Source organism: Plecotus auritus (genome assembly GCF_963455305.1).
Source record: "Plecotus auritus genome assembly, chromosome: 5".
NCBI lineage: Eukaryota > Metazoa > Chordata > Mammalia > Chiroptera > Vespertilionidae > Plecotus > Plecotus auritus.
Genome location: NC_137776.1, coordinates 109,732,356 through 109,758,989, shown reverse-complemented (window position 1 = coordinate 109,758,989; position 26,634 = coordinate 109,732,356). Strand labels below are relative to the sequence as shown.

The following is a 26,634-nucleotide window of genomic DNA, read 5'->3' as shown; positions in this document are numbered from 1 at the left end:
CACCCCCAGCACTAACATCACGCTGCCTGCGTGCCTCCCCACCCAGCGCTGAGGTGAAGCTGCCTGCCTGCATCCACAGCTAGGAACGCAACACTGCCTGCATGCGTCCCCGTTCAGCAATGACGTGACGCTGTGGGAGGGGGGTGGGGGGGGGCTTGACAGGGGACCTTAGGCCATGCCCCCTGCCCCAGCTCCAGGCTGGAAGACCTCAGACCGTGCCCCTTCCCTGCCCCCAGCGCGGGGAGGGGGGGGTGGGGAGACTTCAGGCCGCGTCCCCCCCGCCAGGCAGAGCTTGACAGGGCACCTCAGGCTGCACCCCCTGCCCCGGCGCTGGGCCAGGGGACCTGAGGCTGCGCCTTCCGCCCAGAGGGGCTTGACAGGGGTGGGGCTAGTCAGATCTGGGTCTCACCCAATGGGGGTGGGGCCAGCTGGGTCTGGATCTCCTGTGTTTTCGTCTTCTGCGTTTCCAAAGTGTGTGCGGGTGGTGGGCGGGGACTTGACTCTAGGTCCCTGAGCATGCCCCAGACTCTGACAGGAGGGAGATTTTATATACATTTTACTAATTTTCTTTCATCTCTGACACTTCTATTATACAGAAAGGGCAAATAGCAATATTAAAATATTTCTTCTAATTAATTCCCTAATTAATTCCCTTTTAATGTGCATGAATTTCGTGCACTGGGCCACTAGTAATTTTTATAAAATCAAGAGCTTAACTTTGTAAAGTTGCTGTACACCTGAAACAAATACAAAAAAAATATTAAATGTAAATTGTAATTGAAACATTTTTAAAAATAAAAGAAACTAGAACTCAACAAAACCCACCAATGATTCTTAAAACCTGGTATAATTTGCCATGATCTTGGCAATTCTAGTCCAGAAAGAACCAGGGTCAGCTAAGGGAGTAAATATTTATACAAAGAGTCTAGTAAGAAATTCACTTGCTTGCAACAATATTATTATTTCCATAAATTTTGTTTTTAATGATGAGTCTTCTTTCTTATGGTAATTAGATCTTTAAAAGTCACCATGAGTAATAATATAAACCTTCATTTGTGACTTAGATAATTATGTGCATGTATGGGAGGCCAAGAGGTTGTAGATGGGCACCATCACGAACTTTCACCTCTCCAGGCCCCCGGAGGTATAAACAGCCTTGCTCGGGTCAGGTCTGCACATCCAGACCTGCACAGACAATACGTTAGGAGAAGCAATAGGCTGACTCTGAGTTTAGTGGCCAGACTGCCTAGGTTCGTCTGAACTCTGTGGCTCGTTGGCTGGAGACCTGGTGCAGATTACCTCACCTCTCTGTCCTCCATATGATGTCATGGTAAAATGAGTTATTCATAGCACCTAATTCATTAGGTTGCTGTGAAGATTAAATGAGTTACCTAATGTTATATGCATTGACTGTTACTATTACTTTTACTATTATTTCACACAAAGCAATGAAGACTTTTTAGGAAAAGGAAAAATATGTTTATTTCTCCTCTATCTATTCAAAATATATCTTGATCATCAGTAGCATTATATAGATAGCATTTTGGTTAGGCAGCACCAGGCATTACACAGCACTTGATGGTGAAGATACCTATGCTTTCTATTTCTGCTGCCTAGGAATGTATAAATGTATAATGCAGTCAGAATGGGGTGGCACTGTCTGAGATAAAAGTCCAGATAAAAGGCTTTTTTTTTTTTTTTTTTTTTTTTTTGGTGTGGGCAAGGTCAGCTCTTCATTTGGCAGCATGCTTCTTATATATCTCCAAGAACTCAGTCACGTCTTCAGGGGACCCCAAGATGACTGGCGCCCTCTGGTGGATGTCAGTGGGAACGATGTCCAGTATAGCTTCCTTTCCAGTGGTAGCCAATCCTCCGGCCTTCTCGATGACGTAGGCCATCGGGTTACATTCGTAGAGTAGTCTCAACTGGAAAACAAGAGCCCAGAGCTGCGTCTTCACACCAGAAAGTATTTCATAGAAATAGGATTTATTCCACAGCAAAACAGCGCAGGGCTGGTGGAAGTTTCCAAGGTAACTGAGACTCTCCCTTTCTTTCTAGGAGGTTGTAAAACCACCCCCTCGCCCCGCCCCTGCCCACACACACCTCAATGTTGCATATAAGACCAAATGGCTAATTAAGCCATTCATCAAGCCAGAGGCAGGAATAGACTGCTCGATGCGAATATGAGACAGAGCACCTGGACTCGGGGCTGAATGACACATTGGCAGAACTGGTGGTTCCCTGTTCTTTACGGCACAGCGACTGGACCTAATGAGTGATTCTGTGTGTTTTGGATGGAGCTTTGCCTATTCTAAAAGCATAAAAAGAATTCATGGTTGTGTCTGGCTGCAGACATCTGGAAAGCAGACTGGCTCCTCCAAACAGTATGATATTGTTTGCAACTCTATACACATTCCTTTTATAATTCTCCCAAGGCTTGCGGGTTGGGATTTACTATATTATAAGGCTTGGCATTTATTTTTAAATATTAACTTTTTTATTGTATGTGTTTTCATGCAGTCGCCTACAAAGCAGGCAGCTCTTTGCAGGTGTTTCCTGACTCTATTTCCATACAGGTGTCATGGCCAGATTTGCAAAACTGAAAAAAAGAAGGAACCTCAGTATTTCTGTTAAAAAACAATTTGGGGGGCATTAGGGAAAAGCGCTATAAAGCAGCTAATCACATAGGCAGGGCAGGGTGCCTGAGGTGGCTGTGGCAGGAGTGGTGGTTTCCGTGAACACAATGTCTTCAGTGAAGCGGACACTATGTGCTGTAAACAGAGATCTGAATACAGATTTCTATCTTAAAGGGGTTATTGCCCCTATTCCTTCTCTCATATTAAAAAAAAAAAAAGACTGTCTATTGGGAAAAAACAAAAGGATGGTACTTGGGAAGGCAGCACTGTCCCTCTGTGCAGAAGGACGTGTGGCCACCAGCCAGCCGGGCCGCACAGACCCCCAGCCTGCGCACCCACTGCGGGCAGTAACTGGGGCAGTCATATAATGGCTCACCCACAAGCCCTAGGTTTCCCCAAAGGTGCTTTCCTTCCCTAGAAAGATACCATTTTCCAAGCAGCAAATGGCCACTCATTAGTTATTGCTATTTGATGCCTTTTTGAAAGCAATCAAAGAAAACCTCTCTTTGGAACACGGATTTGATTTGCTGCCTCGGTGATGGGGCTGGGCTGTTTCATTTCTCTCTATGAATGGAATTTATTTTGCTCAAGCCACACCGTGTGCCCACTGGAAGAGCTGAGCACTTTTAGCCCCTCCTGACCATACCACCATTACTGCTCGTTAGCAATGGAAGGGCTCTGCAGATATTGCCTGACTTTAACCAGAACAACCTTAATCCAGATAAGAATATGCCACAGACATGGTTAGCATCCCACGACAGAATCTAACAGCTATCACAACCTTTTCTTCTTCCTAAGTCAACCCTGGGCTGCAAATAAAAACCACTGCTCCTCAGGAGATCTGTTTACCTTTCCTTTGGGGCTCTTCTTGTTAGCCGGGTACAGGAAGATCCCTCCATAGACCAGGGTGCGGTGGACATCAGCCACCATGGAGCCCACATACCTGGAGCCGTAGGGGGCTGAGTTATCCTGCAAGGTTAAGACCAGCATAATTAGGGTTGCAGAAAAGAAAGGAAGGGAGTTCTTTGTGTCCTCTACCCTTATTTGACTCAACAATTGTTTAGTGAGCACCTATATGGTGTGTGTTTAGGAAATGGGATGAAAATCCTGTTCCCCACGAGCAGAAAGTGGAGCAATGGAGACAGCCTCTCATCCATTTCACAGCAGGTCCAGTTACCCTCAGAAACCCCAAGGAAGCTGCTGTCGATTTTAGTTATGGGGTTGGGGCAGGCATCACACCAATGGTACCACTTAGCAGAACCTTGCAGGTTAAGAAGGATTTTGCCAAGCTAAGGAGCTGGGCAAGGGTGGGGTTTTCATCTTGTGGGAAGGGACGTACACAAGCTAACGAGGTAGAGAACCAAATGCTCTCCTCGGGGTGGGGCAAGGTGAGGGCAGGAGAGGAATCCAAGGCAGGATGGAAGAAGAGATGATGGAGCGGGAGAGAGAGCCCGGGCCAGTTCCGAGGGCCCTAAATGCCATGCTGACAACCTGTCGGCTTCCTCTTCAAGACACAGCAGGTATCAGTGGCATGTGACAAGAGTGTGACAAAACTGGACATTCCCACATAGAACCAGCTCTGCAGCCAGCCGTTTCTTTCTTCATGCTCAGTGATTTGTAACTGAGAGACACCGAGAAGGGCACCTTGAACTTGAGATGACTGACAGACCCCGGTCAGACGCCGTGGGGCAGGTCCTGGGTGCTAGAGCCACGTTTTGTACCATCTGGGATCAGGAAACCCAGAAGTAAAACATGCTTTACCGCCATGAGCTCATGCAGCCAGCGGGCCCAATTATCCTGATTGTATTCTGAAAGCAGAAAGGCTAAAACAGACCTCCCGGTTTTGAGGTCCCAGGGCAGGGGTCCCAGTCCCCGGTACTTGGGTGGGAACTTAATCACGGGGTCAGTGCACAGGGAAAGCCAAGCTGCTCTTGTCCCTGCCCCCGTTCTCCTCCAGGTAAGTCAGGAACCAGCACATTTCTACCTCGCTCAGGGGCTTCCTCCAGCGTCTTCACTTACCGGGGGGAACTTCTTCCTCTGAACATACTCGGTGACCGCAGGGTCAAAGTCCTTGGCGTAGCCCTCATTGAGGCTGTAAATGTTCCCTTTCTTTTTGATCTTCACATCCTTGTCCACCAAAATGAACTCTCCAATGGCCTGTGAAACAGGAGGAAAGGGGGAGAGGTGATGAGCCCTCCCCCAGCCTGTGTGAGGGTGCGGCAGGCTGGCTTGGTGGGGGAAGGGGTGCAGGGCCTGCGGTCACACCCATGCACCAGCACAAGGAGCTTAGTTTTTGTTTCATAGGTTTTTCTTCTGGAGGGATAACTGACATAACATTGCATTAGTTTCAGGTGCACAGCATAGGATTCCATATCTGTACACAGCGTGGGGTGATCGCCAGCACAGGGAGCTCGTGGCCCTGGGACACCCATGCCTTAAGATGTGCATGCCTTCTGGAAAAGCATTTAATTTAGATAAAGGTCGGTGCAGACAGGAGGTGGGCCTCAGAAGGGACAGACAGCCGAGTGACACCAGCGCGCTCAGGGGCTCAGGGCCGCTCTCAGCTTCCCGTCCCCACCTTGATGGCGTTTCCCTTTCGTGTGTTGCTTTAGGAAAGAGCAGAGCCCGAGTTTTGACTCACAGCATGTGTGACGTCAGCTGCCTTTGCTCAGGGACGCTCAGTGCTTCTCAGAACGCCCTCCCACAAAGCCCCAGTGCTAAGCTGGCAGCCTCGGAGCTTAGGTTCTGCTAAAGACTTTGCAATGGGGAGGGCAAGTGCCACACAACTCCTGTGGCTCTAGACTGAGGCTTTCTGGGGCTCCTGTGTGTCACTGAGAAGGTGACTGGGGTGCTGCTCATCTGGAGAGGGGGTCGCTCCCTGGAGGCAAGAGTTTGAAGAAGGGATGCCCCATCAACACCTCTCTCCCGGCCATTTATTCTCACAGTGAAGACTGGTTCCTGCCAGTATGGAGCACGTGAGACTAGAGAGAGGGAGGAGGGGAGAGAAGAAGGGTGAGGGAGAGGAGAGAAAAGAGACTAACATTAACAGTGGTCACTGGAAGTTGTCATTGTGAATGATTCTTTTTTCTTTTATGCTTTTTGGTATTTTTAGCTATTTTGACCACAAATATGTAGAAATATTTTTATGGTCAGAAAACTAAGTAAATAAATAAATAAATAAATATCTTTACAAAAAAGATGAAAAAGTCTGGAAAATGAAGCCACTGCATAGCAGGCACCACAGAGCTCACACAGCCATGCTTTGCCGACACCCCTCCCGCAGCACAGGTGTGGAGGGAGGCCTCCTGCACGCGAGACAAGAGACGGAAAAGCTTTTTGAACGTTAAATTCCTGATGAGCTAAAAATGCAAACATAGCTTTTTAGCAGAAACCCTCAGCCTGTGCGTGCAGCAAGCCAAAATGAAAAGGAAAGGCTAAACTGGTCCAAGGCTCAGCCCACAGGCGTCAGCCAGCAGCGAGCTGGCCAGATCCAGGAGGCAGCCGGCAGGGGAACAGGGCAGTCCTTCCAAACACCGCGTGGCCAGTGGGTGTGAGGAGGGCAAAGGGCCATCAAACACACAGACGCTTACTCCCAGAGACACCGGTCTGCAATCTGGAAACAAGAAGAGATTTACTTTTTCGATGCGCCCATCAGCAAAGGTAGCAGAGATGTCCCTGGGAGGATGTGAGGAAGCAGGAAGTGTCTGGGAGCTGGTACATCAGTGATTTCAGGAACGGTGCCCCAGCCCCAGCTCCCAGTGACCTGTGCTCTGGTTCTGCCACTGTTTTCCCTGAGGTCACCTCGCTGGAGACTTAATCTAGTGCTGATTCCCCTGCCCTTGTTTATTTATTAAGCGCCAGTACCTCCAAGGACAAAGTGCAGTTGTGCAAGAGTGCAGAGGGCAAAGGCGCCTGCACCCCAGTTTATCTGCCTTGCCACAAACCAACCCCAGAGCCTCTCCAGGAGCAACCCGTCGCTCCCAGGATTCCAGCCAGCTGCTCGTCCTTGTGTTCAGTTTGTCAGCAAAAAGCACCAAATAAACAACATGTTTCACTGATGTCATCCAAGGACATTTCTAAAAGTGAAAGGTGTTTATAAACCCAATTCTTTTCCCCTTGGGACACGGGGCCAATCACATAATGAACATGCCAACCTAGTAAAGACTGTTGTATGACGTCTGTAGTCAGTGCTGGATTTCGTGGCACCAGATATTTGAAAAGATTTCTTTCCCTAATTTATCTGCTCTGTTGAAACTGTCACCTAACTCAACAGATAAATAACCCCAATTAATAGATATGTAGGACTTATCCACAAATTAAAACTGCCAGTGAGTATTTTTTCATGGCACCCTGGGCTTCTCTCCATAAGGTAGCTGTTCTCTATAAGGTGGGCCAACGAATGATCTCTCTTTCCTTCTTTACTTTCACGCCCTTGAGGTCATCAGAGCCTTGTCAGAACTGCGGAGGTCGACCCAAGGTGCGCCTGCGAGTGCACAGCAAATATGTTCAGGTGGGCTACCTGTTCACTGAGAAAATTAGTGATGAATACAGTGGGGGGTCAACAGGCCATCCACAGGCCTCATCTGGTCCATAAATGCATTTTAGTTGGCTAGCATGGTGTTTTACAAATCCAGAACCATCACATTACAAACACACACCACAGTGTTTCCTAAACATCAACACCTGTCCAGTTCACCACGTCCCACCACCCCCGGCCTGGCTTCGCAGCACGCTCTACTCACTCACATGGCTTGCCTGGCCCAGATGGGCATTGGAGTCAGTTGAATAATGTCTGTTCCGAAGACTTCATCTTGGAACAAAGGCCCTCTTTTATGTTCTGAACAGACATTAATCCTCACCTCAATAATCTTCTCCTGATGTACATGTGGGCTTCCACTTTGCCCCCCCTCCCCCTCTGTCCCTCCAGACATCATCTCCCACCTCTATGTACCCCAGTCCATGCCCCACACATGTAACTGACACAGCCTTGGGCCAGGCACCTAACCCGCCACCCCGCGCCCCCAGGCTCTCTCACCGGGTCCAGCATGAAGCAGTTGACCCCACAGGCCATGGCCAGCACCAGCATGGTGGCACTGCCATAGAGGGCATAGCCAGCTGCCACCAGGTTCCGGCCTGGCTGCAGGGCATCCTTCTCAGAAGGCTCGTCGGTAGAGTTCTAGGACAAGAAGGAAAACAAAACACATTTTTGTTCTGCTTTGCGTTTTTTTTTTTTTTTTTTTTTTTTTTTTTTTTTTTTTTTTTTTTTTTTCAGTTCAACCATTAGCAGGATGCATTATCAAGATTCTTTCTTAATGAAAGGGCATTTTCTTAGAGGAACCCTCCTTCACGAACAGCGATGTCCTGATTATATTCCCACGGCAGCCTTCCCACAAGCCCCAGATTTCCTGCAGCTGGGTCCTTCTTTCTAATTACCGCCCTCCTCCAATTTTACTAATTTGATATTCCCTCATTTCTCTATTTTCACTTTCAAAAAAGAGCATGTCTTCTTGCCAGCTCCCACTAATTTAATCTTATTATGGGCATCGATGTCTTTCACCTGCCTACTCCATCTTTCTTTAAACCAATTAAGACTGGGCTGCAGGGCGGAGAGTCTGGTGAGGACATCAATTCCACGAGTTCTTGCCAGTTGCAGCCCATCCCCCAGGGAGCAATGTGGTCCACATCACTCACACACCAAAGAGACTCTCAGGAATATGGGAACTTAGAAAATCCCTCCAGAGCCAGTACCAAGCAGAGCAGATGCTTCCCGGTTTTTTGACCATGACCCACAGGAAGAAACACTGGTTCCATCATGAACCAGTATCAACACACACTCACATGCACACACAACTACAGGAATGAAATGGAACAATCTTACACTTAGAACATGACATGCACTCTAATCTTTTCTTTTTTTCATGAAGAACACAGCCCACTGGGTCATGTGGCCCACAGTTTCCCTAATATTGAGGAATGAAACACCCGAAGGAGACGGCTCCTAATGAATGGATTGCTAACCGATGATTATCATCTCATCAACACTTGATTGGCTTCTTTGTTTCTCAAAGAAGCCCAAACAAATCTTTCAGCTTGAATAGTCTCTACTAGAATTTACACAGAAATGAAAATGGGCAATTTCTGCCAATTTTATTTATTCCTTTCCCAGCCAGAGATGCCAGCAGCTGAGGGTAAGAACTACTAATGTACAAGGAAGAACTGCTAAAACCATTGCTTTCCATTTTTCCCTTCATCCCCACAACTCGTGTTTTTTGTTTGTTTTTCTTGATTGTTTTGTTGTTGTTGTTGTAGTTGTTTTCAGAGAGGAAGGGACAGGGAGAGCTAGAAACATCAATGATAGGAGAGAATCATTGATCCTGGGGATCGAGCTGGAAACCCAGGCATGTGCCCTGACCAGAATCTAACCGTGACCTCCTGTGGTTCATTGGTCAAAGCTCAACCACTAGGCCACACCGGTTTTCGTCAAGGTGGTTGGTTCGCTGGGTTGTGTCAACACAGACTAAACACAGTATAGAAAATTTGAGTTTTTCCTAACTCCTAATGGTGCCAGTGCATGACCCTGAAAAAGGAATCAGCTTCCTTCGAAGCCAGTGACAGAGGGGGTGGACTCAGGTCTCTAACTACCCTCTAACACAGCCATTTAAGCCTACCCGCCAGTGCAGCAGGAAATCAGACAATGGGAATATGGAAACAAACGGACTGACTGGGAGCTGCTGGAGGCTTGCAGTAATCAGTTCTCCACCAGTAAAAGTTCCCCAGAGATTCCACCTTGCCCAGCACCATCCATCTCTGCCTGTGGGGAAGGTGCAAGAGTAAACAGAATTTCCCTGAAATACTGTCGCCAAACAATCTTACCCTGTGACGTCTTTGCATGAAGTAAGAAATGGCAACACTATCTATGATCCACATACTCACAAGAAACAGAAAATAATGCCATCGAATCGTGGACTTGGAGGAATTCTTTTCTAGCCTGACAGCCCTTTCCAATGCATGAGTTCCCTCCTGCAAACCCCCAGCAGAGATTCCCATGCTGATGCGCAGGGCCATGTGCATAAAGAACCTGGCAAAATTAGAAAGCCTCTGGACCTTGCCTTTCTCTGTGCCGCCCAGGCCATCACCTGCTGTGGATATTGGTTTGTTTTATTCCATGCCATCTCATAAGGAGTAGAGGAAAAGACACCAGGATTCTGGAGATTCAAGGTGGTAGACGAGAAGTCAAGTCGGGCAGGAGTGTGTTGTGGCTGTCATGTCACCAGATAGCCACCCTTTAGAGGGGCAGCCAAACCCTCCTTAGAAAGTCTTATAGGGCATTTGGCAGAGTCCCCCGTAATGTAGCCAATATCGTTTACCTACGATGGCAGCAGGAAACCTAGTAGGCAAAAAATGTATAAGGTGATGTTCCTGCCTCCAGGAGTTTGTAATCTGTACTGCAGATAGGTTGGTTTTGCCTGGCCAGCACCCATCACCATCCCGCTGATAACTTCCTCTTAATCTTCCTTCTGATGCTGCCTCCCTCCCCCTCAGCCCCAGCGGTGGGCACATTCAGGCAAACATTCTAACCATGATGGTGTCCAACACCTCAGGAGAATTATACTCCTCTGGGTGTCCCCAGCCAGAAGCTGGGTGACCCCTCCTGAGGCGCAGCAGCAGGCAATGCCTGGGACACTAGACCACCAGCCCTTGGAGGTCCCTTTAGAGCCTGTTTCCCGGCATTGGTAGGCCAGGCGTGATGCTGCTGTGGGTTCCTGTTACAGATGCTGTGTGCTGAGCAGGCACCCAGGGAGCTGAATTCTAGCCCAGAGCCATCTGTGCAGAAAGCAGGAGAGGTCACCTTTGAAGCATTGGGCACATCCATGTTTATGCCCCAGAGGCCCTCAAATGGCTTTAAATAATCAGTAAGCCTTTGGAAAACTGAAATGGCAAAGGCAGTATCCCACTCATATTTTTTTTTCAGTCTTTTAAGAGTCACACCAGGTTTATTGAGAAGAGTGTGGAGATTCATTGTTGAGTTGTAGCATCCTTCATTCATGCTGCTGTTGCAAGCTGGTTTGATTTTTTCAGTTGACAGTCAGTGTCTCCGTTTTCTAGTTTTCTCTGGTTTCCTTCAAGGCGTCTTTATTTGGGGGTTGAGGTGGAGACTGGAGCTGGCAAACATTTGCGCTGCTTTAGTTTTGGTTGAGTCACTAACCAGCAGTCTTGCTTCAAACGAAGACTTTTGCTACAAACCTCTCTTGCTAAACAATAGCCCTGATAGTTTGCAGATAAAATGGTCTGCCTCTCTGTCTATAACAGGAATGGTATATTCCATGGTTGACTTGGAAAATAGATAAATTCTTGCCTTGACCTTCCTGGTATGAGCATTAGAACCTGTTACTCAAATCGATTAGCTGTATAAGATGATGTCTCTGCCTCAAGGAGTTCATAATCTGTACAAATGCAGAAGGGGTATTTTGTCCCTCTCAGCCGAGACAAAAGCAAAAACACTCAATGACCAAAGAGAACTGTCCTGTGGTGTCCTGATTTCCACATGTTTGAAAGGAAATTATATGCAATACTAGGCAACAAGTCACTTTGAACAATAAAGTGCAAATGGGTCTCATTACTAAAATTATGGCCTCCGTATGCTAAAATATGAGAGTGGGGAGAAGCCTCACCAGCCACCTGTCCATTAAGATAAAGTAATTCAGACTCAAGGGCATCTGTGAGGTTTTATTTCTAAATTAAACAATACAAGCTGAGTTATGGGACTAGATTATTTAAAGGACATTGCAAATTATAAACATGAAAACATATTTCAGATTTCGTGTTTTATGATGGGCCCACAGGTATTCATTCTATTTTATTTATATACTTGAGTGCTCTTCCACCACCACGGCGCGCGCGCGCGCACACACACACACACACACACACACACACACACACACACACGGCAATGAAAGAAAAAGAAGGAAAGAGAGGCTCTGGAGGTAGAGTTACCTGCCCAGGTACACAGGTAGAAGACCCGGGCAGGGGTCCAGGTCCCATGCCACAGCAGTGTGCAGCAAACTCTGTCCATAAGTGGACAGACAGTAAGCACTGTAGGTTTTATGTCATAAAGTATCACAACCGCTGAGCCCTGCCAGGGCATCATGGAACCCGCCAAAAGCATCATGTAAACATATGAGTCAACCACATGCCATTAAAACTTCATTTAGGGACAGTGACAATGAAATTCATACAAATGTTATGGGCTATGAAATATTATTAGTTTTTTCAGACTATTTTTTAAAAATACAGAAGGGTTAATCTTGCTCAGAGGCCATACAAATCAGGCAATTGGCTGAATTTGGTTCTGGGGAGAGTCAAAGTTTGCAAAGCCCTGATGTAGAAGATTTCAAGGACACTTCTGACATATATACTCTCATTGTTATCACACTCTAATAATTCTCAGCTCACATAGTATCACCATTGTAACTGCCCTCTACTGTCCCTTTATTTTTAATTTCATTTTCTATTATAAAAGGAAGCGTGATACGGCTATGAGTAAATTTTTTTTTCTCTTCCTACCCACATTGTACAACATTTTCTAACAACTTAATGGATCTTCACTATGTAGCAAATGTTGAAAAAGTCAGAACTCAAGGCATAAACCTTCGTTAAGTTTCATGATATACACCCTGGTTGCTCCACCAATAGTGAAACAGGACTGGACGCTAGACCTTAACTTTCCTCTGGATCCCAAACCAGGGGCTTATACATTACATTTTACCTTTCTGTAGATACCAAAAATGGTTCCAATGGACACAAGGCAATCGATGTTGGAGGATCCATCAAGGGGATCAAAACAGACCACATATTTACCCTGGACAACAAAAAACGGAAATAAAACTTTACTTTAAAAATAAACACAGTATAACAAAATAGAAAGTATACACTAAGGGGATAAAAAAATGGGAATCTAGGGGAAAGTTCAAGAAATGTGAGTCTTATTTATACTCTGTCATGGAAGCTATGAGTGGCATGCAAAATGAAAACAATAACAATGAATATGCATAATCATATGACTGTTATTGTACCAAAACATCATTAGGCAGAGAAAACACAACTTAGAATAGGAGGTGTAGATGAAGGTAATGGAATATAGGTAAGTAAGTCTTCATTTCCTACATCACTGATATAGCTGAATCATAATTTTGGCTTGAGTTTCCTGGCAGCCAAAGGAAGAAGAGAAACAAGGTTAGTCATTTATTTCTTTTTATTCATTAGGGATATATACACAATTCCTTAAGTGAAGCTAACACAAACATTCAAGTCTTTAAGAACCTTCTCGTGCAGGTCTTACAGATGACACTTGGCTTGCAGTGCACAGAGTTCTCAAGGATGTCCCAACTGCAATTCTGTTGTAGAGGGACTACCAAAGGTTCGGTCTTTGAATGGGGCTGTCAGTGGTATGCTGGAGCTGGATGGTTTCTGGTTTCAAGAGTGAGTTGTGCACATCTCTTCCCAACTCTGCCTTCAGGGATGTCACATTGGTAGTTTGAAATCAACTATGGGGGAGTATTTATGAAGTTGGTATTGGCTATTACTACAAACCAGAGACTTTTTCAAAACAGAACCAGTTCATCAGCACACCATAGGAGATTTATCTCCCTACACTCTTCAAAATGTCAAGACCTGGTATCAGGTAGCCTCTTTAAGTTCATCTTCTGATTGCTTTTTTCTAATTCTACTCCTTCATGTCCCCGGTTCATCTCAAACAGGGAAAGACAGCAAGCCCACAGAACTGCACTTCTCATTTCAAGTTTTGTTTTTTTTTAAATTGTCATATAATTGTTTTGTTCTAGAAGAGCTGGATATACTCTTTCCATTCCCTTTTGCAACAATAATTTAGTATTGAACCCCTACAATGGGCCAGGCGTTATGCTAGATGCTGGGATACAGAGAAGAATATAATTCATTCTCCTCCCTCAAGAAACAATTAGGTTTATAGGATTCCAAATCATAAATCAGTGACAGGAATTGGGAGTATTTTACATTGGCAGAAGAATTGGAGTGTGAGGGTAGGAATTTGGTGGATGAAGATGAAGCAAAAGAAGTTGTTAACCGTAGCCAGACTTTGAAGAGCCTTGAACATGACAATGAAAAGTTAGGAGTGGAGATGAGTATGAGTATATATGCGTCTCTCCCATGTATGAGTCCACTGGAGGATAGATAATGGCATGGATTATGGTGGTAGAGGGGACAGTTTGAGAGATGGTAGTGAGGATGAATCTGTGAAATGATGACTCATGGTTCAGGAGGAATCTAGGGTGATTCCTAGGAATCCAGCGTGGCTGAGCAATTGGAGTCATTTATGAAGCTAGGTAGAAAAATCATTACATTAAAACCCTGGATGGCGGAAGTTCAGACCCACCCTTTTCTCAGGTTCTATAATGATGGCTTGTCTATCTTCTTCGGACACCAGGACGCAAGTGGCAAAGGATGCCCGCAACACGTTGATGACCATGTCATTGGAGAGGACATCCAGCTTCTTCACTTGGTCACCCGTCACGTTGGTAGAGCCAGCAATTCCATAGCTAGAGGGAAGAGAGGCCACAAAAATTCAAGCCATGACCACCAGAACACGTAAATGCATGAAAACCACTGAATGTGGCATGTAGGAGGATTTAGAAAAAAGGAAGGAAGGTGCCTGGTTTAGGAGAACAAGAAGCATGATCGTCCCTGTACATGGGCTCCTGGAGGGGAGGAAATATTGTCACTCACCTGTCCAGTACCTGTCATGGTACCTAGCACACCTTGGGTGAAACCTGTGTTTCTCAAGCCTTCCGCCTCCCCCCATTATGGCCTCTAAAGAAACTTTTTAGGTTGTTTTCTCTAATCACACTCTCCCATGAAATACTAATTTTAATACTAAAGACATGGTACATATCTGTTTATGCACTGTCTGCATAGCTGTGTTTTATACACAAAAAGATTGATTTTTTCACCTCCCCCAAGACTGGTTTTACCCCTGAATGTAGGGCCGATGCTTAATGACAGCAAGCAGGGAAACCTTCTGTGTGGGAGGGGTCCTGAGATGTGAGTGAAGCCCAGGGAGTCCATGGTTTTATAGCTGAAAACATCTTAAAAGAAAAGATACTGACTGGTCCCATCTCATTTCCTAGAGGCAGGCGGAAGCCACCCGACACAGCAGAGGGTTTGTCCAAGCCGGAGCAGCGGAGCAGAGGTGGCAAGCCCATGGGGACCCCCAGGCCAGGCTCTCTCAGTGGCACCCCACTGCCACTGGAAGGAGTCCTAAGGGTTGGGGGGGGGGGGCACGGGGAGGGAGGCTGGAAAGTCTGCAGTTTCTACCTTATTCTCAAGGTACCAGCAGTCAGTAATTGTGGCATTCCCAGAATCCCAGTGGCTTGTCCAAAATGCAGCCTTGTTTGCTAGGAAAGACTGGAGGGTGTTGCTAGCCTGGGATTGGATAGGAACACTGAAAGGAGGGGAATGTTCTAAAGGAAGGGTTCACAGAACAAGATAAGAGGCTGGATGTGGGACAGGAAGAGTAGGAGCGTGGAACATACCTCTAAAGAGCTGGGAGCAGGGGCTCAGGGCCCAGCTGCACCCTTGGTCAGAGTTCTAGGAGCACTCACCTGGGAATGGACTGTCCCGGCACCTGCCGCTTCAGCTCCCAAAAATGCATTTGTCTAAGCATAACTCGCATGTCTCCGGCTGGACAAATCTGAACCAACACCAGACATCGTCCAAACCCTAGCGTCTCATCTGGCCTGACTCTCCGGGAGGTAACTCCAGGGATCTCATCACCCCACTGCCCATGTTTCTTAGAGACACAGGCTATAGCTGCAAGTCATGGGTCCTTTGGTCTTTAACCCACGAAATGAGGTGGGATGAAAAGAGAAGAAGCAGGAGGAGGGCTGACGGATGAGATGCTGTTTTTCCAGGTGGGCAAGGGAATGATGCCGTGCCCCTGAGCTTTCTGTTCTCATTCCACAGGCTCTCTTTCTCACTCCAACTGTAGGCCAACGCTGGTGGAGAAAGAAGGCAGCCAAATTCTGGGTGGAGCTGGAGGACATGTCAGGGCCCACCCACTGAAATACATCTCCCTCACTGGCACCAAGCAGCTCTCCTTCCTCGCCAGAGGTTTCCACGGTTACAGTCACCACTGATTCCGGAAGGCTAGTGCTGATAAAAAGAACATGGGCATCATGACAGAGACCTGGCTGCCCCCGCCCCCCCCCGGCTCTGGAGCCCTTGCCTTGCTGAGCCTCCTGTTTGCTTTGCCCATGGAAGCCATGCTCCCTCAGGGAAGTGTTAGAGGACCACAGGGGGTAACATACATGAGGCGCCTAATGTTCATCCAGAGCTTGCTCTCTACAGGGGGCTCTCATTAGGGCTGTAGATGCTGGGAGAGGAATGGGGTCTCAGCGATGCCCGATGCCCGGGGCTTTATCCACATAATGCTGGCACGGTTGCTTATCCTTTCCTTCCAGAAGGATGAGGACAGAGGGCATGTTTCTTCCCAATGTCCCAGCTTCCAGTGCATAGTAGGCCCTCAATAAATACTTGCTGGCCCTGGCCAGGTGGCTCAGTTGATGAGAGTGTTGCCCCATACATCAAAAAAAGGTTGTGGGTTCAATTCCCTCTCAGGGTGCATGCAGGAGGCAACCAATCAATGCTTCTCTCTCACATCGATCTCTCTCTCTCTCTCTCTCTCTCTCTCTCTCTCTCTCTCTCAAATCAATAAAAACATATCCCTGGGTGAAGATTATAAAATAATAAATAAATAATAATAAGTAATACATTTATACTTGCTGACTGAATGAATGGCATTCACTGAGGAGAAAAGAAATTGCCTGAAGGACTGAGTGCAAGAGTGACCAACTTCTAAACTAAGGCCATCCACTCTCAGCAGTGCCAGGGGAAGCCACCTGCAGGGTCCCAGGGACAGGTGCACTGGGTCAGCTCCAGGGAGGCCTGGGAGGCTGAGGCAGAGGGACAGCAGGCATGGGAAGGACTGTTCACACTGGCCCCCAGTCTGCCAGCTCAGGGATCTCACTCAGCAAGATGGACAAAGGCCAGTCAGCTCCTAGAGTAGCTGCGTGAGTGTTCATTTACTCCACAAGTATTTATTGGATACCCAGTGTGCCCCAGAAACTGTCCTGAGTGCTGGGGTCACAGTGCAGAACAAGACAGATGATATGACTGGCCTCATGAAGCTTATATTCTACCGAGACAAACAAGAAACAAGTAATTTTGTGTAGGGAGCAGCTCTAGGGTCAAGCCTCAGGCTGACCTGTGGCAGGGCCACAAACAAGTCCCAGCCTGGAGGGCAGAGCTCTCCTAGCATAATTAAGCCTGACCTTGTAGCCCTTCCTAGTTCCTTCCTAAGTAGCTAATGGGCTGCGGGAGGTGCAGCAAGTGTTGCCAAAACAAGAACATTTGTATACATGTTAATCTACCCTTGTTTTAATCAGACTATAAAATAAAGCATCAGCTTGCAGGCTGTGTCTTTTGTGTCCTCATCCAGGCACGGGAGATCCACCGAGCCCCAGCTGTATTCTCTTGTCTGTCTTTCTTCAATCCTTCACTGCCCCTCCTCAGGTTCACCCTTGGCTGTGCTGGTGCTGGCGCGGCACAATTTTGAATGAATGAGATAATGTTGGATAGTGACCAGTGCTCTAATAAAATGAAACGAGATGCCTGGGGGGCAGGAGGTGGATTGGCCGGTCAAGGAAGGTCTCGCTGCAAAGGGGCCACTTGAGCTAAATGATACCAGGCACCAAATGACCCATCACAGACAACTGGCTAGTCCTCGGGCTCCACCTCCCTGAAGGTTATGTAGTCACCCCACCCTTCCTTCTCTTTCACTTCCACCAGAATTGAGGGTCCCCCCTTTGTTTTAGCCAGAAGGACCCTTCTGCAATTATTCTCCAGTTGCTTGTGAAGAATAACATTAAAAAACTATGGAGGTTGATTATTCTGGGCCCCTCCAACTTAAAATCCAGGCACTTTATAATTTTTCTAGGACATCTCATGGGAAGGGTCCCTGGTAAAATGTGATGTTGGGGGAGTCTTGGAGAAAGCACAGGCAAATGATTCTAAGGTAGAAAAAGAGTTCAGGAGCATGAGCTCCCAGACTGCCGTGTTGGCAGCAAGACTATCTGAGTTTATACACATCACCAGGTAGTCTTCCATCCAATCTCAGCTCACAGGGTTGGCTGTGGCTGGCGCTTCACACACAGCCCTGCACTGCTGCTCAGGCACGAGGCGCGTCCTGGGCTCTCCCCACTCGCCTCAAGGGGCCCTCAGGGGGCAGCAAGGTGTTTCCACAGGTCAGTGAAAGGTCAGAAACAGTCACGGTTCCGATGACTTTGACAATGGAAAAGGCCCTCAGAAATATCCTCTCAGAACTAAGCCGCTGAAGAACATATGGAATTTATTTTCTACACAAGTTTTCAGAACCCCCTTTGGAAACATTAAATGCCTGCATTCTGATCAACCATCATTCCTCAAAGGACCGATGAACAAGAGCCTTCACCATACAGCGCAACTGCCACTCGGAGGAGCAGTGTGACCACCTACAGAATCGAGAGCAGACCTGGGCCTCAGCTCCTGGCGACACAGCCCTCTCCTTTGCTGGGCCGCTGAACCAGGGCTTAGAAAGTGAATCGGCTGACTTCTAGGCAGACTCAAGGAGAGCCCAGCGGGTCAGGAAGGCCGGCCTGGTTGGGAAGGAGCTTCTCTCCGCCACTGTGAACAGGAGAGGGTGGCACCACGGAGCCTCAATGGGACTTGAGCCTCAATGGGACTTAGCAATACCTTTCACACACTGCTTGGCTCATTCTTAGATCAGTCCCCAATGTGCTGCTCCCTGGGGCCAGAATCAGTCAGCAAATGAGGCTGCAAGAATGTGGGGAAATCATCACACAACCCTGTCAAAAAAGCCGTCCAGGGGCCAGCTCTGCCTTACCATCAACAGAGAAAGAGAAACAACTCAAAAGGTTGGAGAAAAGGGTTGACGCAGCAAGCTGTAAAGCTCTAGGCTTAGCTCCCACCCCGCTCATGCAGAAAAGGAGTCAGGAGCAGTTGGGTGTTGAGCAAGCAGGGACAGGTACCTTAGTTATGACTGAGCCAGTGACTTGATCTGCTGAGCAAGCTTTTCCAAAATGCAAGTCATCATGAAGAGGACGGCATCATCACGGGCTTTTTCCCATGGGCTGGGACTCTAGACCACTGGGGTCCAAATCCCAGCCCTGCCCACCACATGCTAAGCAACCCTGGCCAAGTCACCATTGGCTCTTCATCTGTAACATGGGAGTTTAGTACATCTACAACCTAGTATGCAGAGAGAGGCCTTAAATGCGTGATCTAGGTAAAGGGCTAGAACCGAGCCTGGCAAGTGAGCAAGAGGTGTTCTGGTCCCATGCCCATCCCTAACTCCCCAGGTAGGCATACAACCACCCAAGGCCAGTCCTAATCCGGCCTTTTCCTCTTACTGATTGCATATCCGGTTGGCTCAGCTTCCTGGTGGTTTGTTGGTTTCCAGACTTTGTAAGAATGAGGGCTGAAGTGGGTGATGCACCTGGTTCACAGCAGCCCAATGGCAGCCACCATTGTCCTTAATGGAGCCCCCAGGCTTCTGCTAAGTAAATGCTGATGGAGGAGGGGAGCGGAAACCAAGAAACCGAAGCCTCTAAACCAGTTTCACAGGCAACTCCTGGGACTGTGTCACAGGTAACAGGCAGCAAAAGAAAGTGCTCCAAGTTCAACATTTCACTCCCATTTCATTCAAATTAGTTGGCTCTGCAGCCAATCCCCTGGGTTGTGGGGGGGGGGGGCGGGGGGGAGGGGTGCGCGGGTCGTCCTGACAGGGTTTAAGCCAGCCATGGGCAAACTACAGCCCACGGGCCGGATCCTGCCCGTTCGGCTGTTCTATCCGGCCCGCGGAGCCGAAAGAGAAGAGGGTTCTCTTGCTCTCCCCTCCGCTCCTTTACTTTGAATTTATATTAGTTCACACAGACACTCCATCCATGCTTTTGTTCTGGCCCTCCGGTCCAGTTTAAGAACCCATTGTGGCCCTCGAGTCAAAAAGTTTGCCCACCCCTGGAAGCCCTTGTGGTGGTTCCTTTTTAAACCCCTAGAGACACAAAAGTTCTCTTTCTGGAGGTTGAGGAGCAAATGCTGATTGGAAAATTTGTCTAATATATATCTCTTTTATTGCAAACCTCACTGAAAATCTAAAAAACTGTAAGTCATTTTAATTCATATGGTGGGGAATTCCTTAGAAGAATAGATTATTTTGGCCAGTATTTAATATCCTTAGAATTATGTAAGTATTAATATTGTTTTAAATTGGCATGTGGTTTCTGGAAGGGACTGAGCCATTGCGCAGCCATAGTCTGTGATTCGTGATATCTGAAGCAGAAGGACCGGAGGCAGGCCACACTTAGGGAAGAATGCTCAGAAACTCCCTGATTTGCTAGCTCCAGACCATTTCCCCCTGAAAATCCACATGACAGCCACGGCTGCAGAAAGCACTCTCCATAGCACACAAAGGACCAGTGGGAAAGCTCATTTTCAGAACACTCAATGGAAGAAAACTGGAGGCAGATGCTTATTCAATCCTTATCATTCAAGTCCAAGGTGACTTGTTATTAATTGATTTCAAGGTAAATGACCAACTGTTCACCCAGCTGGGAACGTCCAAGGGTCAGACCAGAAACCCGTTGAAGGAGAGACATAAACCAGAGCAGCTTTTAAAGGTCACAGTCCCTAGGCTTGGCCGGAGTTCATGGGGCCAAAATGGGCAAATAGGGTGGAGGGTGGCTGTACTTCTGGTGTGAAAAGGAAGTCACAATTCTGTCGAGACGCTAACTCAAGAAGCATAACATAAATCTGAGAAAGTTTGCAAGGGTTTCATTTCACAAGCTCTGCAAATTTGAAGATAAATGGAAGCATGTATTAGCTGACCTGTAATTCCAAAATTAAAACTGAAGTTATTAATCATTTTCTTCCACTGATACTGAGAGGACCCCACATACAAAAGCAACGGATCTGGACACCACCTGACCATGATGGAAGAAGGCTTCCTGTAACCAATCTGAGGGTACAACGTTGTTTCAATAGATGATGAATGGTCCAGCCTGCAGTACATGCCTGCTGACTGCATGTGGGCAGCTAGTGCAGAATGAAAAGCAAAATAAAAAGATCCCCGTTTATAAAAATAATAATAACCTTCAGCCTAGAAAAACAATGATGATAGCAGTACCTGTTTAATGAACTCAGTTCATCCTCACACAACTCTCTGAGATTGAAAAAGAGAGTTGTCTCCACATTACAAGTGGGGAAACTGAGTCTCAGGGATGTTACATCAGTTGCCCAAATCCTCCCAAAAATTAAATGGCAAAGCCAGGAATTTGAGCCCAGCTCCGAAATTTGTTATTAAGCCCTGCGTGCTCCTTTCTGCTCCACCCCATCCAGATTTTCTCTTCCTCCTCTCTGCCTCAGGGCAGAATGAGCCAAAATCCAGTGGCCAAATCTTTAGTCAGTGCTTCATGACCAAATTCCAGCCTGGCCCATCCAACTGCTGGCTGGACGGCATCTCAAACTGGATAGCCCTCTGACACCTCAAGCTCAATGTTTCCAAAATGTTGGAATCATCTTCTCACCGTTCCCAGCCTCAAGCAATCAGCTCTGCCTTTGGAATTCTGGTTTAGTTTGGTTTTAGTTTTGTTGGCAGGCCCTGCTGCCACTTGCTAGGACGGACTCTTTGAGAAGCTGCCCTTCTCACCTGATCCACACTTGGCCTCCTCCCAGGCCCTCCCCCCATCCTGCTAATGCTCTAGCTCTGGGTGCTGTTCTCTTGCCCTCCCCTTTTCAACTGCTTCCCCCGCCCCTGCCCCCATCTTAGCTTTCCCTCTCCCAAAGCGATACTTCCACCCATTTCTTCCCTAGCTTAGTCTCTAATCATGGCACTGCCCTGCTCAAAACGCTTGAGTCTCTCTCTCCTTTGCATACCTGCAAAATACAAAGAATTCACCCTTGCCATGTGATGCTCCCCAATGCACCCACAATGCAACACCAACAAAGACCCCACCATATGTACAGCATACTTCAGTCAAACTGAGTGAGCAACTTTTCCAGAAATGTCTTCTCACCTGGTACCTTTCCTCACACGATGAAATGCGCTCCAGCCCTCAGGCCTTATGACCATCTATCTGTTCCTGCCCATGGGAGATGCCCATCTTGATGCTCCACCATCCTTTGCATCTGCATTATCTTTTTGGCACCTCTGTGAAAGCATCTTTCAGAATCTCTATTGTGTCTTATAACTAATACTATACTTGTACTAGTTCCTATAGCGTACGCTCTGTGTCATTCTCCTCTCTCAAGCTTTTAGAACTTTGTATATTGTGCGTGTTCAATAACACTTTGTTGAGTTGAATAGAACCAGTGAATTCTTCAAACAGTTATTTGGAAGCATGTACAAAGGGAAGTCACCCGAACATGCCAAAAGCAAAAGCAAGACCTTGGAGGACCATTTTTTCCCAAAGGAATAGAAACAGAAGTGTGGAACACTGGCATTTGAACCACGAACTCATCAGATCCACCTGCAGGCTGCTGACGGGTCTCATGAGAGAACAGCCGCCCCCACCTCTACTGGCAGCGGGTGGAGGAGCCAGCACACAGAGAATAGGCCTCAAGAACAGGTTGGCTCTGAGGCAATGGCTTCTTGTGCTACAAATCTTAATTCACATCAAAAATGCAATTCATAGATGAGATTTAGAGTTGGGTCAGCTTTAACTGATTTCTAAAAAATAGAGGAAGAGCTGTGTGGTTTGACAAAGAGAGCCCAACCTGGGCTCTTCATCTGTACAAAGATGGGTGGGGCCAGGTGGCTGCTGAGGCTTTTAGCTTAAAACTTAATGATTCTATGACTGTCTTATTGAGATCAAGAAAAGTGGCTAAAGAGCAACTGTTGGTTGAGAGAGAGAGAGAGAGAACGAACTCAGGCCAGGCGCTTGGCTGAAACTCCTGAAGTCTCCTAATGAGACATCATGCTGAGCTCCTGAAACTGGTTCCTGCGAATCAGCAATCCTCTTGTCATTCTGGGTACATGCCCTTCCAGGGCAAGTCTTCAGCACTAACAAGCTATTTGCCTGCACACCAGCTTTTTCATCCAGGACATCAAAGCCAATAATGAATGTAATTGGAACCCTGATTTGAGATCTTGTCATATTGCTGCCTCCCTGACCACGTCATACTGAAACAGCAAACTCTTATTTTCCCACAGGAGTACTTAAGTGTTTATTCTGGACCTCCCTGTCAACCGCCCACATGATGAGGCATCGATCCCTCTTCCACGAATACAATTCTGTTTGAAATAATCGAAGACCAGTGAAATGTGCTAACATAGGAGAAGAGTAGTGATATATTCGTGCAATGGAATACTAGGCAACAGTTAAAATGAAGGAGGTGGATTTATATGTCCTGCCATTGAAGGATGATCTTTATATTGTTGAATGATGAAAGTAAACTGTAGAAGAATATGTTAACTGTAATCCCATTTTGTTTGCTACTTACATATTGATACATGTAAATATATATCCATGTATAAACTTATATGAGTATAAATACACATTGGAGAAAATAACCAGTAAATTATAAATGGAGAACGCCCCAGAGAATGGATAGAGGTGGGTTTCACCTTTCTCTTTGCGTTCGGTTGCATGGTTTAAATTTTTGTCAATGAGTGCATCTTATTAAGTAGTTTATAATGATAACAACAACAATCCTTTTTAAACCTGGCATTCACCACTATTTAGTCTAAACAAACACACGGATTTCACACAGCCAGCATAAGTATCCTTTGTCCAGGTCCCAGCATCTGAGGTTTCTTTTTATTTTTTTAATATATATTTTTTATTGATTTCAGAGAGGAAGGGAGAGGGAGAGAAAGATAGAAATATCAATGATGAGAGAGAATCATTGATCGGCTGCCTCCAGCATGTGCCCTTGACAGGAATCGAACCCAGGACCTTTCAGTCCTCAGGCTGAGGCTCTATCCACTGAGCCAAACAGGCTACGGCTGAGGTTTCTTAAAAGGTTGGAAATATATACCTCAAAGGAGATCTTGCATTTTCAAGTTCCTTTGGACAGACACACTTTTAAAATAATACAGGAAATGACAGGAACCCTTTTTTTAAGAAGGCCCCTCATCCTCAAAGACAAGTAAAGCTATGAAGCCACCTCTATTTGTTGTAAATTAAATCTGAAGCAAGATTTTAATTGAATGTGTTTCCTAAAGCAAAGACTCCTTAGAAATGTATTATTAAGAGGAGCCATAGGTGAAATAGTGGTGGAGTCACACCCTTCCTAACATACTTGTCCCAGTCCCTCTCCTGGCCAGGCCATCCCTGCTTGACTTCTGAAAATACGGGTGACCATACACTCCTTTCTTAAGAGTCAGCAATCTATGCTGTGGGACCAGAGCCAAATAGTTGCAGGGGCTACGCTCTCTCAGGTCAGCTAAGAACATCATGCACAATGCTTATAGTGTCCCTGAACGACTGGAATATTAGGAAGAGTGGGGGCAATCTGAAAACCCAGGTACCCTTCAGCTACGGAGGACCAGCTAAATACAGAATACTTGTGTACACCAGAATAAACCAAAGAGTGTGTTACTTACAAAAGCCTCACAAGAAGGTGCCCTTTGAACCCCATGTCCTGTGATTCCTTTGCTACACACAGGTGATCTGCAGAACAGAAACATGGGCAGCACTGAAGAACTTCTTAAAATGCAGGGTCTCAGGCCTCACCCGGCCTACTGCACCCTCTGCACACAGCATTGCTGCTCCTGAGAGCTCTGGGCTGCAGGCTTCCTGCCTGGGCTTCCCTGGCTCCTAACAGGACCTGTTCAGGCTCAAGGAGATACTTGAGCCTAAACCCAACTTGAGATCCCAAATCCATAGGGCGTGAAGGAGGTCAAAGAAGAGAAAGGGAAAAGAAGGTATGGTGCCCGCACTTTCCTGTATGAGGCTGGGATGTGTAGGGCCAGCAGGCCAGGTGCCCACCGGCCAGCCACTTCCACCAGGAGGAAGCTGACAGGGGTGCCAAGCAAGGCAGGCTGCTCAGCCCTGTGAGAGGGCTGCAGGATGGCGGCAGGTGTGGCTGGGGTGACAGGCCCCCGGGTGGGCACCTCCAAGCTCAAGAGAAGGGGGAACCAGGCCTTGAGTGCCAACCTCAAGAGAGGGAGCGGGAGAGGGAGGAAAGGAGGAAGAGAACGCGGCCAGGCCAGCCTCCCAGCTGTCAGACAGACACGGGCTGCCAGCAGAAAGGCTAGACTAGGACCAGACATCAGATGGTCAGCACATTCCCAGCTGGACAGACAGACAGACCGCCGGATGCGGCCTGGCGGCTGGAGGCCTGACTCACAGGTGCGCGATGCCCGCCTTGCGCACAGCCGTGGAGATGGCTTTGACCGCGGTGCAGAGCGCGTTGAGCAGCTGGGTCATCTCACCGGTGCCGCGGGCCTTCCTGCCCTCCTCCATGACGAAGCGGGTCAGGGTGACGATATTCGTGTCGAAGGCCGCCTGGTCCGTCATGCTGGGGCCGGCTATGCGTGCTGGTGGTGAGGACAAGCAGGACAGCGCAGGGACGCGAGGAGGGTCGAACCTCGGTGGCTGAGTGCTCGGAGCCTAACTGGCCGTGAGTGCGGCTGCCGAGGGCTCGGGGACACCTATAGGTGCCCGGTCCCGTCCCGCCCAGGTAACACCTCCGCCGCCCCGCCCCGCCCCGCCCCGGCTGGGGCTGCGCCAGCACCATCCCCCTTGAGGCCCTGATCCTCCTCGCACTCCCTTCCTCCCTCTGCTTCTCTCGCCCACCTGCTCCCGCCCGCGGCCACCTCCGCTTCCTCCTCTGGGCCCCCCCCTCCCCCCCGCCACTCCCCGCCCTCTGAGGACAGCCACTGAGCCACCAGTAGTGTCGCTTCAGGCCCTGCAAGGACCTGCCACAGAGGTGCAATCATGAAACGGAAGTTCAGAAGGTTACACAACGCAAGGCGTGTAGCGCCGCAGGTCACTGGGAAGCCTGGCCGGCGAGCTCCCGCCCCTGGCGCCGCCCACCCCCTGCTCCCGCGCCCCGCCCCCGCCCCTGTCCACCCCGCTGCGCCACCTTCGGAAGAGGATTCCCCCCTTCAGCCGTGTGATGGTCCATGTTTGGATCCTTAATTCAGCCCACAATGCTGCTGTCCTAAGCGAGTTCATACACTGATTTATGGGACAACATTGAACACCTACTATGCATCAGTGCCTGGCACTGGGGATAGAACCTGAACAAAACCCACAAAACAAACTTTGTTTGTTAATCCTCACCGGAGGATACATTCCCGTTGATTTTATGGAGCGTAGAAAAGAGAAGGAAAGACAGAAACATCCATGTGAGAGAAACACATCGATTGGTTGCCTACTGAGGAGGCCAGACCAGGGCGTGGCCAGGGAGGATCCTGAAACCGAGGTACTTGCCTTTGCCAGAAATCGAACCCAGGACTCTTTGGTCCACATGCCTATGCTCTATCCACTGAGCAAAACCGGCTAGGGAGACCTTACATTTTAACAGAGAGACAGAAATTAAGTGATAGATGAGGAAGTTAGATGAACCATGGGTGCTATGGAGAAAAGGGAAATAAGGAATGTGGGGAGGGGTGTTCGCTAGAGGGGTCAGGACACAGGTCACTGAGAAAGTGACATTTGAGCCAAAAACTAAAGTGAGTGAGTGAGGCAGGAGCAGTGGAGAGAGGAGGAGTGTTCTTCTCCATGGAGAGAAAAGCCAGAGGAGCTGGGGCCTGAGGGGAGAGAGTGTGTGGCCAGAGGAATGGCCAGGAGACCAGTGGAGCTGGAGCAGAGCTAGCCAGAGGGAAACAGAGGAGATATGTCCCTGGGGGGGGGGGGGGGGGGAGGGGCGGGGCAGGGGGAGTAGGTGGGAGGCTAGGAGGGCC

At 47.9% G+C, this 26,634-nt stretch overlaps 1 protein-coding gene across 4 annotated transcripts; it reads right to left on the bottom strand.

Moving 5' to 3' along the window:
• Positions 1-1,665: 1,665 nt before the first annotated feature.
• Positions 1,666-25,720, bottom strand: FBP1 (fructose-bisphosphatase 1). Of its 4 annotated transcripts, none has more exons than XM_080670864.1 (8): positions 25,645-25,720; positions 25,074-25,263; positions 14,047-14,209; positions 12,403-12,495; positions 7,672-7,812; positions 4,656-4,793; positions 3,486-3,605; positions 1,666-1,925 (listed from the first exon to the last, which is right to left on the bottom strand). In XM_080670864.1, exons 2-8 carry the CDS (start codon positions 25,241-25,243, stop codon positions 1,734-1,736), a joined length of 1,017 nt encoding a protein of 338 aa, XP_080526990.1. In that variant the 5' UTR covers positions 25,244-25,263; positions 25,645-25,720; the 3' UTR covers positions 1,666-1,733. The 4 variants fall into 4 exon arrangements, with proteins under 4 accessions (XP_080526990.1, XP_080526989.1, XP_080526988.1 ...); XM_080670863.1 differs by lacking the exon at positions 25,645-25,720 and adding an exon at positions 25,523-25,569; XM_080670862.1 differs by lacking the exon at positions 25,645-25,720 and having other exon boundaries at positions 25,074-25,404.
• Positions 25,721-26,634: the final 914 nt, after the last annotated feature.

What these genes read in the sequence shown, in the direction of transcription:
- FBP1 (XM_080670864.1), bottom strand. Translation starts at nt 25,243, where the DNA reads ATGACGGACCAGGCGGCCTTCGACACGAATATCGTCACCCTGACCCGC. An exon ending in TTATAGAACCTGAGAAAAGG is followed by an intron (nt 12,496 to 14,046) that starts GTGGGTCTGAAC and finishes TTTGTTGTCCAG; the next exon opens with GGTAAATATGTGGTCTGTTT. An exon ending in AGAGGAAGAAGTTCCCCCCG is followed by an intron (nt 3,606 to 4,655) that starts GTAAGTGAAGAC and finishes TTAACCTTGCAG; the next exon opens with GATAACTCAGCCCCCTACGG.